Source organism: Sipha flava, unplaced genomic scaffold, assembly GCF_003268045.1.
Source record: "Sipha flava isolate LNK unplaced genomic scaffold, YSA_version1 123_pilon_pilon, whole genome shotgun sequence".
NCBI classification, from domain to species: Eukaryota; Metazoa; Arthropoda; class Insecta; order Hemiptera; family Aphididae; genus Sipha; species Sipha flava.
The window spans coordinates 530,420-544,562 of NW_020271749.1; the positions used below are offsets into that span (position 1 = coordinate 530,420).

Here is a 14,143-nt window from a genome sequence, read left to right on the forward strand (position 1 = left end):
GCTTGGTAACTGATGCAATACTACGTAACATTGTAACACCAACATTACAATAGCGCGTAACACGTAACAATACGTAGTTATGATACGGTGTTGTTACGCGTGAATGTTGCAAGTGTGGACCCGGCTGACAATTACTCGAAAATATGTATCCAAAGCATGTTCTAAAACGAGCTAGCATTTGTTTTTTCTCAGTTTATTGCCACACTATAGTTTATATCAATTCCATTTTGGCTCAATATGTGATATTTGAATAAATCTATGTCGATTATTATCCAACTTAACTATGGTCATAATTATAAGTGTTATTTTCAACAGTATTCGGATGTAGTTTGCGTATTCCACGCGTGGTAGATCTCTTCATTCGGTATCAGATAAATTCAGGAAATGGATGTTTAGCAATTGCTAACAATTTTAATAACAAATCACTGTATAATGTCTACAAAAAAAAAAAAAAAAAAAAACCGTTGATTTATCCAATACGAATAAAAAAAAGACCATTTTTCCATTTTTCGTATCTGAGTACGCATTACGTTAACATTTTAAGGTAATAGTTCGTGAGTTCTGTACATAACAGCGTACGGAACTATTTTAAAACAATATTTTAACGTACATGGAAAATATACATCGGACCTTTCCGTCATATATATCATATACATATAAAGTTGTAGTGTTGACCATTTTTAAATTTCTAACCCCTCGTGAATGTTTCCTTTCCAATACGGTATGTCGCAATGGTACACCGTTACTTTTCAAAGTTGGTTTTGGATGTGTGCTGTTAATAACGCATTTTTATAAATAATATAAATTTACATAATTAATTTTTGTAGAAAGTTCCACAATGCCGTGTGATAAACATTGTTATAACGTTATTTTTTCTCAAACTATTCATATTCGTGCGTTTTTTTTTTTTTTTTTTTTTGGTGAACCCGTATGGTTTGTCACCTCGTCAGCGTGCGCACCAGACGTATATCAGCCAAAGGCTGATGTCAAGTGTCAGTACGACGGCCTGCTCTGAGTCGTATTTAATATTTTTCCTCGGAAAGATATCTAATTAGTGGCTACTTTGGTTACAACATTCGCATTTTTATCTTTTTCGTAGTTCAATCGAAACAAAAAAAAAGTAAACTTAAAATATTTACTCGCCCGTTATTCTTTAAGAATTTCAAACATTCATAAGAGGCAAAAGAAGTACTATAATCGAAAAATATTCGAAGAACGAAAAAAAAAAACTCAAGATGGGATCTATATCCTCGTGCGCCCTGCAAATACGCCACAGAGCCCAACAGTAAGCATACACGGTCACTTACGTATTGGCGTCGTAACGCGAAATTAATCGTAAACGCAAACAACCAGTGTAACGGTCAAATATCCAACACTGTTGTTGCGATTCGTCTAATCATAATCGTCTAATCCGTATTCTCGATTTTGTTCACGATCGGTCGTCGCGTGTAACAGGCACGTGTATTTACACGTTTGGAAAAATACGAAACCGAATTCAACCTACACGCAGTTGGCGTGCAGGAAATTACGTTATTGCCGCGGTAAGATATTTATATACAATGCGCGTGATTCCAGCAAAATATTAGTTCTGCCGCAGCCGGTAAGTATGTGTTGTGTTTGGCGTGAAATATAAATGCCAACCGAAGAAACTTACTTCACTCGCCGCTCTCTTCTACTCGTTGGCGTCCGGCGCTCATATTCAAGTTCTCGTGTTCTGCGGCATGTGCGACAATCAATCGACAGTTAAATTATTCTAAGAAAAGAAAGGAGAAAAAAACCTAGTAGGTATTCTATGTTTCGTTGTATCCATCTACACAATTTTATAAATTATATTTTTAAAACATCAATATAAACCCCAAAGTTTACGAGTGAAATGCAGTTTTTCGAAAATAATGAAATTAAAATTCGAAGGTTGAAGATAAAGATCAATTTAATACGACATATCTATTGGATTTTCAAACCGTGCAAGTGTATTTGCAAAATGTGTAAGCATTTTTTCAAATTTTTTTGTCGATATTCACGTATTGAGCTGAGAGGCACTTGTACGATAAATACGTGTATTGTAATATATTATGTTACATCGATTGAAAACGCGCCTGTGTGCTTACCTAGTAAACTCGTTATTATTAAATTATTTTCAATAAATAAGCAGTGAGATTTCAATTAGATACGAATTTAAAAAAAAAAAAAATTTGCACCGAATTCGTTATAAAGAGTGGAATTAAACCATGTGAAAAAAAAATGATGAAGTACATATCAACAGTTAAAAAAAATTAATTAGCTATAGGCGCAGCGAAAAGACTTTGAAATTATTGTAAAAAAATTGTTTTATGTTGATTAAATGTGTATTTTAAAAAATAACAATAACGAAATAAAAATAATAATACGTGTACATCGAAAAATTTATTTTTTTATTGAAGCACATTGTTATATTTAACAAAAACTTTTTATGAATTATTATATATTTTTAAATTTTTACTTCTGATTTTCCATAAAGGTAGTTTTTGTCTCTGTTGATTTGTTAACACCAAAAATACCTATTGATACAAGTAAAATTAAATATAGATGAATAAAATTAAAATTATCAATACGAGTTGTTTGCTCAGTTGGCAAAATAAATGTATCAAGTTTATACATATTTATAAATATGTATATGTTTATGTATATTTTGTACACATAACAATTCAGAATAATTTTAAAATATCCTAGTTCGAATTAAATTTGGCTGAATGTATTACTGTATTAGTTTATTAAACTTGAAATCAATGTACTATTGCTTTCGAAAAAACGAATCCGAGTGAAAGAGTTTCAATGGATCAGTTTATATTTCTAAAGATGTTTGATGTAGCAGTAGAATTTTTAAATTTTTTTTTTCAAATTTTTAAAGAAGGTAACTTGAAATTTTAATGTTCTAACAATAAAAAAGAAGAAAAAACGCTTAAAATTTGGGAAAATCGAAAATTGCATGAGTCTATAAACATCAAAAGTTTCATTAAAATATTTCAGAACTACAAAATGTCTTAAAAATGCTAATATAAGTACTCAACAAATATTTTAAATAGCTTTGATTAATATTAATAGGATAACAACTAAATAAGAAATATCGTTTTAATGAAACTCCTTGAAATATCCGATATCTTCAATTTTTATTTTGTTATCCTTATTAAACATTTTTATGACTTTTTAGTATAAATTTTTATTTATTTGGCTTAAAAGAAAATCATATGAAAATTCCAGTTCTCGGGTATTGTATATAAAAATTAAAAGTTTTACAAGTTTTTAATTACATGAATGTTATGGATTTCTTTGATTGATAGTTTTGTTAAAACATAATACTTAAACGCTCATAATTTTTTTTTTTTTTAACTAAGCTCAAGACTCTTTATGAAATCAAAATTATCTTATCAACATTTTCAGAAAAAAAAGGTTATTAAAACATGAATATTTTATTTTTCAATAAATAGCTAGAAAAAAATCTTTTGAAACTATAACCATCTACGGCAAACGGTGGTATGAGCATTCAGTAAAAATGTCATTTCTCTAGAAATATTATTGTTCAATAATATTGATTTTATTATTTTTTTTCGATGTTATCTTCATTTTCCTCAATCATTTAAAAAATTGTTTTGAAATTCAAAAAAATGACATTCCTCTCCAAGATCAATCAAAATCTATTTCTATCTTTTGATTTTTATTTGGTGATGATTTGAGTAGTCCTTCTGGTGATAACTGTATATATATATATACAAAAAAAAACCCATAATGATTTAACCAATATATTCTTTGTTTTACTTAAAATATAAAATATGTATTTTGAACTTAATGAATTAAATAATTATTCATTTTAACATATTTGTAATAATTAGACAAAATATAAAAATATATTTTATGTAAATTTAATAAATATTATTTCACAGCATTTAATTTTAATAAAATATTATAAGCAATAATACAATTATTTAGATATTACATTATATTTCATGTAAATGATACATTTTTTAATGTTGCAAACGTGATATTTAAATGTATAATTTTAGTATCTATAAGATTGTTAAAAGGAATTTCTACTTTACATAGTTTTTTCCAGTTAATTCCATATATTTTATATTAATTCACATCATATTTTTATCTAATGATAAGGTTTGAATCGGTATGGTCATATGTTATGTAAAATTGATCTTTCATCTCTTTCCAGTTGTAATAAAATGTCGATCACCGATGGCTTATACGTACACAGATTTCCTTGGAATGAAAGCAAGACTATGTTTCAACGAAATTTAATTTAAAAACTGTAACACCTTTTCAAACTACTAGACAATAATATTCTATTAGAATAAATTGTGGTAGCGGTAAAAAGTAACCGAAAAACTTTTATTGAGTAAAAGTTCCAAATAATTATTAACTTGGCGTATTACTTATTTAGATAAATATAGGCGTACACAAAACGTCAGTATTCATTATAATTTATAAATGTAAATTATAGTTACCCACGTAATAAAACTTTTGCAATTAAAATAAATAAATTACCATTCACACAAAGGTTATAAATATCTACGTTGACCTAACGTTATAGGTATATTTATATACGTAAATACGGATTTGGTATATGCAAAAGCAAAATCTTCCCAATAATTTATTTTTTTCTTCGTAAAAAGACAATTTATATAGTTAGTAAATTATAAAAATGAACGTCAGAGACGAACAGAAAAAGGCTTGCGTAAACAACGGTTAAACAAAGGCAGAAGATTCCATTACGCGAAATTGATGTCGTTATTCGACCGTATTGATTAATTACTATATAAATTGTAGATTTCAATTAATAAGATAAAGTGCGACTTAATTGGTGTATTATGCTATCATTCATTAATCATCTCAATCTAATATGAATCCTAAACTATCGAATACGCGTTTACAAAGCTCTTCGAATCAAGCACATAGAGTTCCGAAAATGTAATGACCAGAGTTCAAGTCAGTTCTTTCATTGGACTGAGTTCGAAAGAAATTTTACAACTAAAAATTTGATGTGTATATGTATAACATAATAGGTGTTATCAGTGCCGTAACTAGGTCATACGAGGCCCATGTACGAATCAATACCTTGAGGCCACTAATCATCAAACTTTTTTGTGCATTTAAACTATTGAGGCTCCATAATATAAAGTTCGAGGGCATGTGTGCAATGCAACCTCTGCGAATTCGGTTTTTACGACACTGGGTGTTATATAAACGTACATCATCACAGTACGTGTTCTGCAACTTTAGAAACTGTTTAAAACAGACTACGCATTTGTCACATTCGAATCATTCAGGGTTTTCTGATGGAAACAGAGGTCTACGACAAACATATCATCACCAACTGTTTGAAATGTACTCAAGATCGGATGGGTCACAGGATTTCCTATCAATCTTGATACCATACTTGAACCGAATCACGAACAAAACCTAAACTTAGTAAATTATTTTAAACGAACAAACTTGTATAATTAAAAAAAAAAAAAAAAGTTATGTAAATATATTGTACTAATACTCATGTAATTGTAAACATAATCATGAATTAAAATGTACAAAATAACTACTAATGACCCATGCTTCTGATGTTCTTTTATTTTGGATCAATATAAAAAAAAATTAAATAAAAAAACGCATGTTACATGTTCGTTTAATGAAATCGATGTTTTCAGAAAGACAACAACATTGTAAGGATTTTTTTTCGCGAAATTGACGTAACAGATTTTACCTTAACGTAACATAATATGATATTATATACTTCAATACTTCAATACTTAAAATATTTTCATACAATATGACGTGCAGCACTTTTGTTTGGTATCGTTGAGCGTACAGTGTAATATAGGCGCCGATAATACACGGCCCACGTAAACTTTTTACTGTGACTTTCCAAATAGTCTTCATTGTATTTAAAATTATGATTTTATATCTCATATCTTAATAAATACGTGTAAGGTATTTCATTTTATTCTAAATAAGTTCAAAACGCTGTGGAACTCAAAATATTATTTCTGATATCAACTATTGTATTAATAGAAGATGTTGTAATTGTAGTCTTAAGAACTTTAATTTTAATTTTTAATTCAACCCGTTTGCACTGATCTTCAGGCACATTGGATTAGGAGGTCGGGAAATATTTAAATAAAGCGTTTGGGCCATTTTATTCGTAATAAAAGAGAAATAAATATAAAACTATAAATATTGGAGTTTTCGTTTTTAAACCAGACTTGTCTTCTACATTCCCAGAAAACATTTTGATTTCGTTGTCATTGTGAACATTATTCTGGTCTAAACGTATGAAAAATATGAGATAGGCTTTTCATGTTTTACTACTGTAAGTGATGGTTGCATGTTTCAACAATAAAATAAATTAAGATTAAAGTAAATTAGTTTTATGGAAACACGAGTAGATGAAGTGCACGTTGAGTGGACAGTGCATTTATTTATATATATATATAATATTTACTTTTACCTTTTTGTATGATTCGTAACATACATTATATCTCCGTTGTTTTTATACTGAACATGAAAAAGATAATATTTTTCCACTTCAGTCATAATGTATGTACCAAAAAATGCATATTATAGTATTGTAGAGTCAAATAAAGTTTGTAGTGCTATGATCTGCATAAAATACTCTTCGTAGCGTAAGCTTTTAAAAACATATATTAAAATATTTCTAACAATGTCAATGAATCAAATTTGACATTTTCTCGATTGTTTTTGAACTGCAACTAAAGCGAATTTTAATCAAATAGGTTTATTAGTCCACGTCATTGTTCTCAGACTTCAGTACATAGTTGTTAGCAATTTTCTTGAAATCTATTGGGAAATTTCAAAAGCAACTTCTGGAAATTACTGTCCATCCAACTTTCAGTATATGCAAGAACTTAATGTCGAACTGAAGTTTATATATACCCGAAAAACTTTTAACAGAAAACTAAAAAACAAAAAAGTTGCACTCATATGATTATACCTTGATTCAAACTCAATAGATTTCATTTAAAGTATACGCTAACTTGATAATTATCAAAAAAAAATCTTATTACCTTAAGACAATTTCCTATTGATAACTGTAGTTATTATCTTATTACCAGTGCAATTTCGTAAAGCTTTTACCTTTGTATTTGTGTACATCCTAAGTCGATTTGGTTTTTGAGTTTCCATCTTCTTTTACTTTTGTAGATAGTTCAATTGTTAATGGAATCGAGATAAAATATAACCAGTATATCGGTTTGACGTTTTCGACGTTATTATCCTAAACATGGCCGCCAAAGTATATAGTACAATATACTTTTATATTATGTACACTACTATAGAACACAAGTAACCCGAAAAATATACCATTATAGATATAATTGTGTTAATGTTGTATTAAAATAGTTATAGATACCTATATATTTATTATAAGTAGAGCTCGGAAGTCGTAGGATTTTTTCTGTATACTCTCAATTTATAGCAGACCAAACTAGAAATCCGTTCCATGCAAAAACGGGTTTAAATACAAGAGTTAAAAATGCATTTTTTTCGTATATTTTGGCAATTTTAGAAAAGATTGCATATTTATTAATTTTCATGAGATTTTTATACCTGTGTAATATTTTCTAAACAATTTAAAGTTTTCTTTTATTTTATTTTCGATTATTTAACATACTAGTCACCATACCTTACCGTTGTAATTTAATAATTTAATTTAACGGAGTGTATTTATTTTTATAGCACTAAGGTGAACACTGTATAATATTATCGACGTTATTATTAATTTAATAGCAACATGGCAAGTGTATTATTTAATACTAATATTATATACAATTATACATTAACCATAATTTCATCGGATGTTGAAAGAAGTTTTTCACCCTACAAAAATATATTTTCAGACAGTTGTCATTCTTTTGATATGGAAAATATAAAGAAATTTCTGATTGTTCAATGCAAAACATTTACAGATATGACAGTTACAATAATGTTTATTGAATTAATAATAAATAAATATAATTTTTCTAATAACTTTCATTCGGTTTTTTTTTTTAGATTGAAAGTAATTTATAAGCATGTACCTAATATGATTAACTTAGAATTAAATAATGAATAATAATTGAAAAATATCTTATTTTGATCAATTTTATGCTCTAATAGATTTCAAAAGTTACAATATTTATGGAAACATAATTTAATGATACATTTTAAGTTTCATTAATTATTAATTAATTATTGATTATGAACACATGATTATGTTTATTCAAGTTGACATTTTGGTTAAAAATAAGTTTTTTTTTTAAATAAATAATTTATGACACTAGTATTAAATTCTGTACAGCTTTGAAGCATTTTTATTAAATGCTTTTATCTTATAAATACCTTAGCTTAATTAACTACATATATTTCTTATTAAACGTAACCTTACCAGTGATAGCGTTTATGCAGATTTCTGGTCAGGAACAAACCACTAACCTGCAGTTTTTAAAAAGTCTGTTAAAATGTATTATTGCCAAATCGTTAATCTATAAAATGCCGTACAATAAATCATGGAGTCAGTTAATCTCTTTCGTTTATCACGACCGCGGTCATAAGGTCTTATATCCAAATTACCAGGTTGAGTATTATTTTATGCTCTCTGGGCGATGACCGTCTGCTACGTGTAACCTCTAACTTCGAATTTACTCCGTAAGTTGACATAGCGAGAATTGACCAACCCACAAAATAATAATTCGTTATAATCAGTGCTCGACTTGAAACAATTAAAGAAGGGGGACTCTATTTACTTTAAAAAAAAAGAGCTTCCCCAAAACTTGTTAAGCATTATAATTATAACGTAATAATAATAGGAGATGCTAACATTTTTGAAAATTAGTTGGAGTATTACGTCCCTCTATATCCTCCCTCAAGTCGAGCATTGGAGATAATATGTTTCAAGTAAAATGATATGAATATATTTTAATAATTAATAATAATACGAGTATATAATATTATATTTTTTATTATGAATAATAACTATTCATACGATGAAGTGAAAAATTGTATAAATCACTTTCGAAAAATTGAATAACAAATATGTTAATTTCGTGTACTATGTTAATTCTTTAAACTCATATATTTGATAAATAGATATAACCAGTATCATTATACTACGTGTAGGTATACAACCCGTACCTATATTTAGTAATATAATTATAATATGATTCAGTTTAGTGTAATTTAATAAACAAATTATTAATGATTACAAATTCATGGGATTTTGATAAATTGGTTCACTTACACTCCTTTTAAACTACAGCTGTTGTATTTTATTTTTGATTGAGGTCATCAATATTCATGTGTGTAATACGTTATTTATTTACGTACACAAATAGCACTACAGTTAATTTAGTAATTACAGTTTGATTAAAAAATATATACATACAATTATTTTCTAAAATGAGTATTTGTAAAATAACTATTTTGATGGTTCGGTTAGATGAGATAATTTAAAATGAAAAATGCGAACATTATTAATTAGTGTAGAATATATTATTCATTCTTCAATATGTCTTCGTACTGATATTTTAAATACATAAAATGTATTTTAATAAATAAATAAATTAATAAATTAATAAATATAGTGAAAAAATCTTAAAATTTAATCAGCCGTTGAGTACTGTTGAACTCCATTTCTGAAAAAAAAAAAATTAATTTTTTTATTAAATTTGCTTATTGCGACACGATTCTATGCAACAGTATTTCACAGCAGTTTTTATTACACGTCCTTACAAGGTATAATTGATTTCCTGGTAAGTATACGCTATTAAGAAATCATCTCTTCCGAAGCAACCGCGGCAGTTTTATTTTATCCTCACGTTGAACAATGTTATAAAAATCGTAAAAAAAATCTAAAGACCAACGGGCGACAGAGGCTTTTGTTTCCGACACATGAGACGTGACGTACCCAGTACTTATATTAAACCAAACAAAAGACCACTGGCGTTCGTATTTTTTCTGCGAACGTTTTGCGTTTGTGTGAGAACAGCGACGGTTTGGTATGTGAAACCCTCGGCATGTGGTTTTCCTCAAAAGCGGTATAATTTAAATTTTTTTTATATTTAAATCTGGTCTCATCTTTTAACGATGTCCAGAAAAATCAAATTTTTTTTTTTTTTTTTTACAGAATACTACGTTGTGGTATACTCAGACGTAATGATACATTTAACTCTCCGATGAACCTTACAGTCGAACCTTCAGCATAGTAAAAACATGTTTCGTTTTGAATTTTTTTTTTTATGAATTTTCAAACTTTTCTTCTTTAGCTTTATGTCAAAAATCCCGTGATAAAATCAATAAATTATGTACTCGTGGTATAAGATATTATCAGTTGCGTTCATTATTCTAATGTTATATACTATGTGGAATTTCGATACGATTTTTATCATTAAAAAATAATATTCATACCTATAGAAAAATAAAATAAAATCAATAGTAAATAAAAAAGTCAATGAATAATGTTATTTCTTTGATTTCGTTCGTCTGAAAAATGAATAAATAAAGCTATAATGTAACATTGCCTATAGTAAAAAACTAAAACCTATTTGTATAAAATGAAAAAAGTCAGTGCTTGAGATGAAAGAGCAGGGAGAACAATAGGGCATAACAATTCAATAATAATGTGTAAAAAAGATAGGTGAATGGAGATAAGACACCTAATTTACTTCGTATTTTTTTTGTATTTGCTCCATTCCCGGAAAATTTATATTTTAATTGGATTGACTAAAATTAATCCAAGAATAAGTTTACAATTTTTAGTTGTCTATTGTATAACTGTCGTCAACTTAAAAACTTTATGCTTCATACTTTATAATATAATAATAATATACTTGAACACAGTGGCGTAATTTGATTATGTTCGTAAGGTGGGAGGGTTTTTTTTTATTTTTGCACATTTTACACTAAATGTTATCTAACACCTATCAACTCCCAAAAATGTTTTTGTATGTATCATCAGCACCTCTCAATACAAATATTGTAATATTCATAATCCAAACACATGTATAAATGTATGCACATATTGAAACAAATATTTTCAGCATATTTAAATATTCAAATTACTAATAGGTGTTATACTTTATTAGTATTACGTTATAAACAATGGTAGTATTCTAATATTAATTTAGTTATGTATTATGTACATGCATCTACTCATTAAACACTACTATAGATATCAGGTATAATGTACCTAGGGAATTCTGTTTTATTTGTATTATTTCCATAAAATATATATAACAGTACACAAACGTGGTGTGTTAGTATTTTTTAAAAAAAAAAGTTATATTCATATGACAACCCTCCCTCGTAATTATGCCACCGCTCAAACAACAATCAATACGGATTTTTATATTCCGGCGTGTTCGAGCCACGGCCTATTTTCCAAAGGTATTGACCATCAACATGGGCGTTTTATTTCATTTAAAATCATGTTTTACTTGCTTACTTCAAAACTAACAGCCCGCTTACGTTATTATCGTTTGCTGACGAAGTATCGGACCACGTAGTGAGGAGCACAGTGTCAGCGACTGTCCGATTTGTCCCCGAAAATTGTCATACGTACCACTCGACTTATCGAGTCTATAATGGATAATATGATTAGATAAAATAGTATTGTTTGAAAATGAAAACTACGTTCATGGTAATAATTATGTTCCGGTAAGCGGTAAAGAGTTTGTCCAAGTAAAAATCCCACTGGAAACGGAAGAGTTGTCGGTAATGGATTCCGAATACGTCGAACTGGTCGGAACCGATCGGAAGAACTTATCCGGTGCGGGTGAACGGCCGAGAAAAACGCGTAACGTGGTAGGTTCACCGGTGCGGGTGGGAAAAACAAAACGTTACAAGTAACGTGTGGGAGTGGTGTGCAAATAATAAAAGTGTGATTCGATGGCCAACGAACAGCTGATATCTTTGACATAATCGGTGGCGCGGCCAAACCGTTCCGCAGGGTTAACGCACCGTGCGTCTTACCCGTTTTTCGGTGTCGAGATTACGCGATGACAGAGACAAACGGGTAAACTATTCGTTCCGCACTCCGCGTCGACGTCTTACTGCCGTCCGTAACGATCCCGCGATGGGATGTATATGCAACACACAGACTGACGATTACCATTTGTACGATTTCCAAAACTACCTATAAGACAGTGACTTTCTAAAAATAAAAAATAATAATTGAAAGTCGAACATTATTTATCTGTACACTTTCCCGCGAACTAAGTGAACGCCCCCAACATTGTCTAAAGCAACACTATGTGACAGTCTAATTGTGCTCTATAATTTAATACTGTAGAGAATGTTATTGCTGTAGATATATTGTCATTATATGAAAATTTTATTGTCATGGTGTGATAACGTCACCTTACATCAAAATTGGATATTACCGTTATAATAGCAGAAATATCAGTCGACGGCTTTCGGGGCTCGATCTTGATATATATAAATATTATAAGATGTTAAAAAATTAACGTATTCTCCGTTATTTAGAGAGCGAATTATTTACTCAGTAACTGTAGTAAAAAACGAGAAAAATGAACTGCATAGATGACGATGTACAATAGTACGATTTAGTTACAAAATGTTGCCGACGGTAAAAAGTGCCGATTTCGAAGGGTAAGAATACGATCGAAAATACTTCTGTACGGTTGCAAAACGATCGTGTATCACGTAGGCAATATGCCTCTAATACGGATTACGACGAGTCGCGAAACGTTTTACATTAATAACGTACTGACACATTTGATAAAACTGTTGCTCGCAGTCTAACAATATAGTTCGCGATTGAAATTACTTCCATGCAAACAAGTAAATATGATTATACGGGCGTAACAACAATACGTGTTCTTTTCCTATTTTATGACTATAATGAACACCATAGATTGATTTTTAAACCGAAGAAAAAAATAATTCACCGACCCAAAAGAGAACTCACTAGTATGCGCACTAGGAAGAAATGAAAATACATTTGTTTTCTTATTGTCGATATACCTACCCGTACTGATGGCCATAACACAATGTAATAAACACTCGCACGACTAGGCCGTTTAAAACCGTATACCCTTAAAAAATCTTGTGCGGGAGAGAGGAATTAAACACTTAAATCTCCTTTCCACTGGTTGCGCTCACGAATGTCGACATGCCGTAGCCATCGTTATTGATCGCGTCGCGTATATTTATCATTAGGGCTGTGAATTTGTAGGAAAGTGCATTATTATTATTTTTTTTTTTTTGGTGATTGTGAAACGCAACTTTGTAAGTATATAATTTGATTTATGTAACTACGAATCCATGTATGCGACTTTAATTTAGCATTTTTTTGCACTTTTTGACGTTTTTAATTTTTTTGATCATTTTTGTACATTTTTATGTCATATTTTCCTTTTTTAGTTCATTTTCTGGTATTTTTAATTAAATTCTAAAGACTAAAAATGAAAGTGAAAAATGAAGTTACCTAAAAATAAATTTATTTAAGTTTGTTTTATTATTTCAACCCAAATAAATACTAATAAAAGAATTATAAAAAATGTTTTAGGTGAATAGCATTGAGTATCGAAAATTCAAATTCAATCAACATTTTTATTATTATTATTTTTTTTTATCAAATAAACATTTTTTATGCACGTAATGTACTAATGTATAATATCCTGTACCTAATATTAATATAAATATAAAAATTAAATTAAAACCATTTTCAATGAATTTTATATTATAATTGTTGACATTTTATATTGCATTTTTTTTGCATTTTAAGTGCATATTTTATTGCATTTTTTATGTTTTAAGTGGATATTTTATTGCATTATTTTGACATTTTCAATGCATTTTTTAAGGTTCATTAGTGCATTAAATTCACAACCCTATTTATCATCGATGGTTTTACGAATGTACGAATGATATATATTGTGTACACACCTAAATTATGCTTTAGCGGCCGTCTTTTGCGGGGCCGGTTGCAACATGGACTTTGTGGCGAACGTCAGTTTCTGCGACACGAGGTGGGCGATCATATTGGACCGTCTCCATACGTACTCCCTAGTCTTGTCGTGGTCGTCTGGGCTCTCGACCTGCAGCTAAAACCATTAAGAATTAACGTTCGGCAAACGTTTCGCCGAGCGTGGCC

General features: G+C 29.2%; 1 protein-coding gene across 3 annotated transcripts in view; it reads right to left on the reverse strand.

The window, feature by feature from the left end:
* Positions 1-9,558: 9,558 nt before the first annotated feature.
* LOC112694094 (acidic repeat-containing protein-like) overlaps positions 9,559-14,143 on the reverse strand; it is a 39,957-nt gene continuing 35,372 nt past the window's right edge. For 2 of the 3 annotated variants that reach the window (XM_025569461.1, XM_025569463.1), the window contains 2 exons: positions 13,936-14,093; positions 9,559-9,662 (listed from right to left, as the gene is read on the reverse strand). In XM_025569461.1, the coding sequence (XP_025425246.1) occupies positions 13,941-14,093 (153 nt within the window). In that variant the 3' untranslated portion in view covers positions 9,559-9,662; positions 13,936-13,940. The remainder of the gene's footprint in view (positions 9,663-13,935; positions 14,094-14,143) is intronic. The other variant, XM_025569462.1, reaches the window with a different exon arrangement.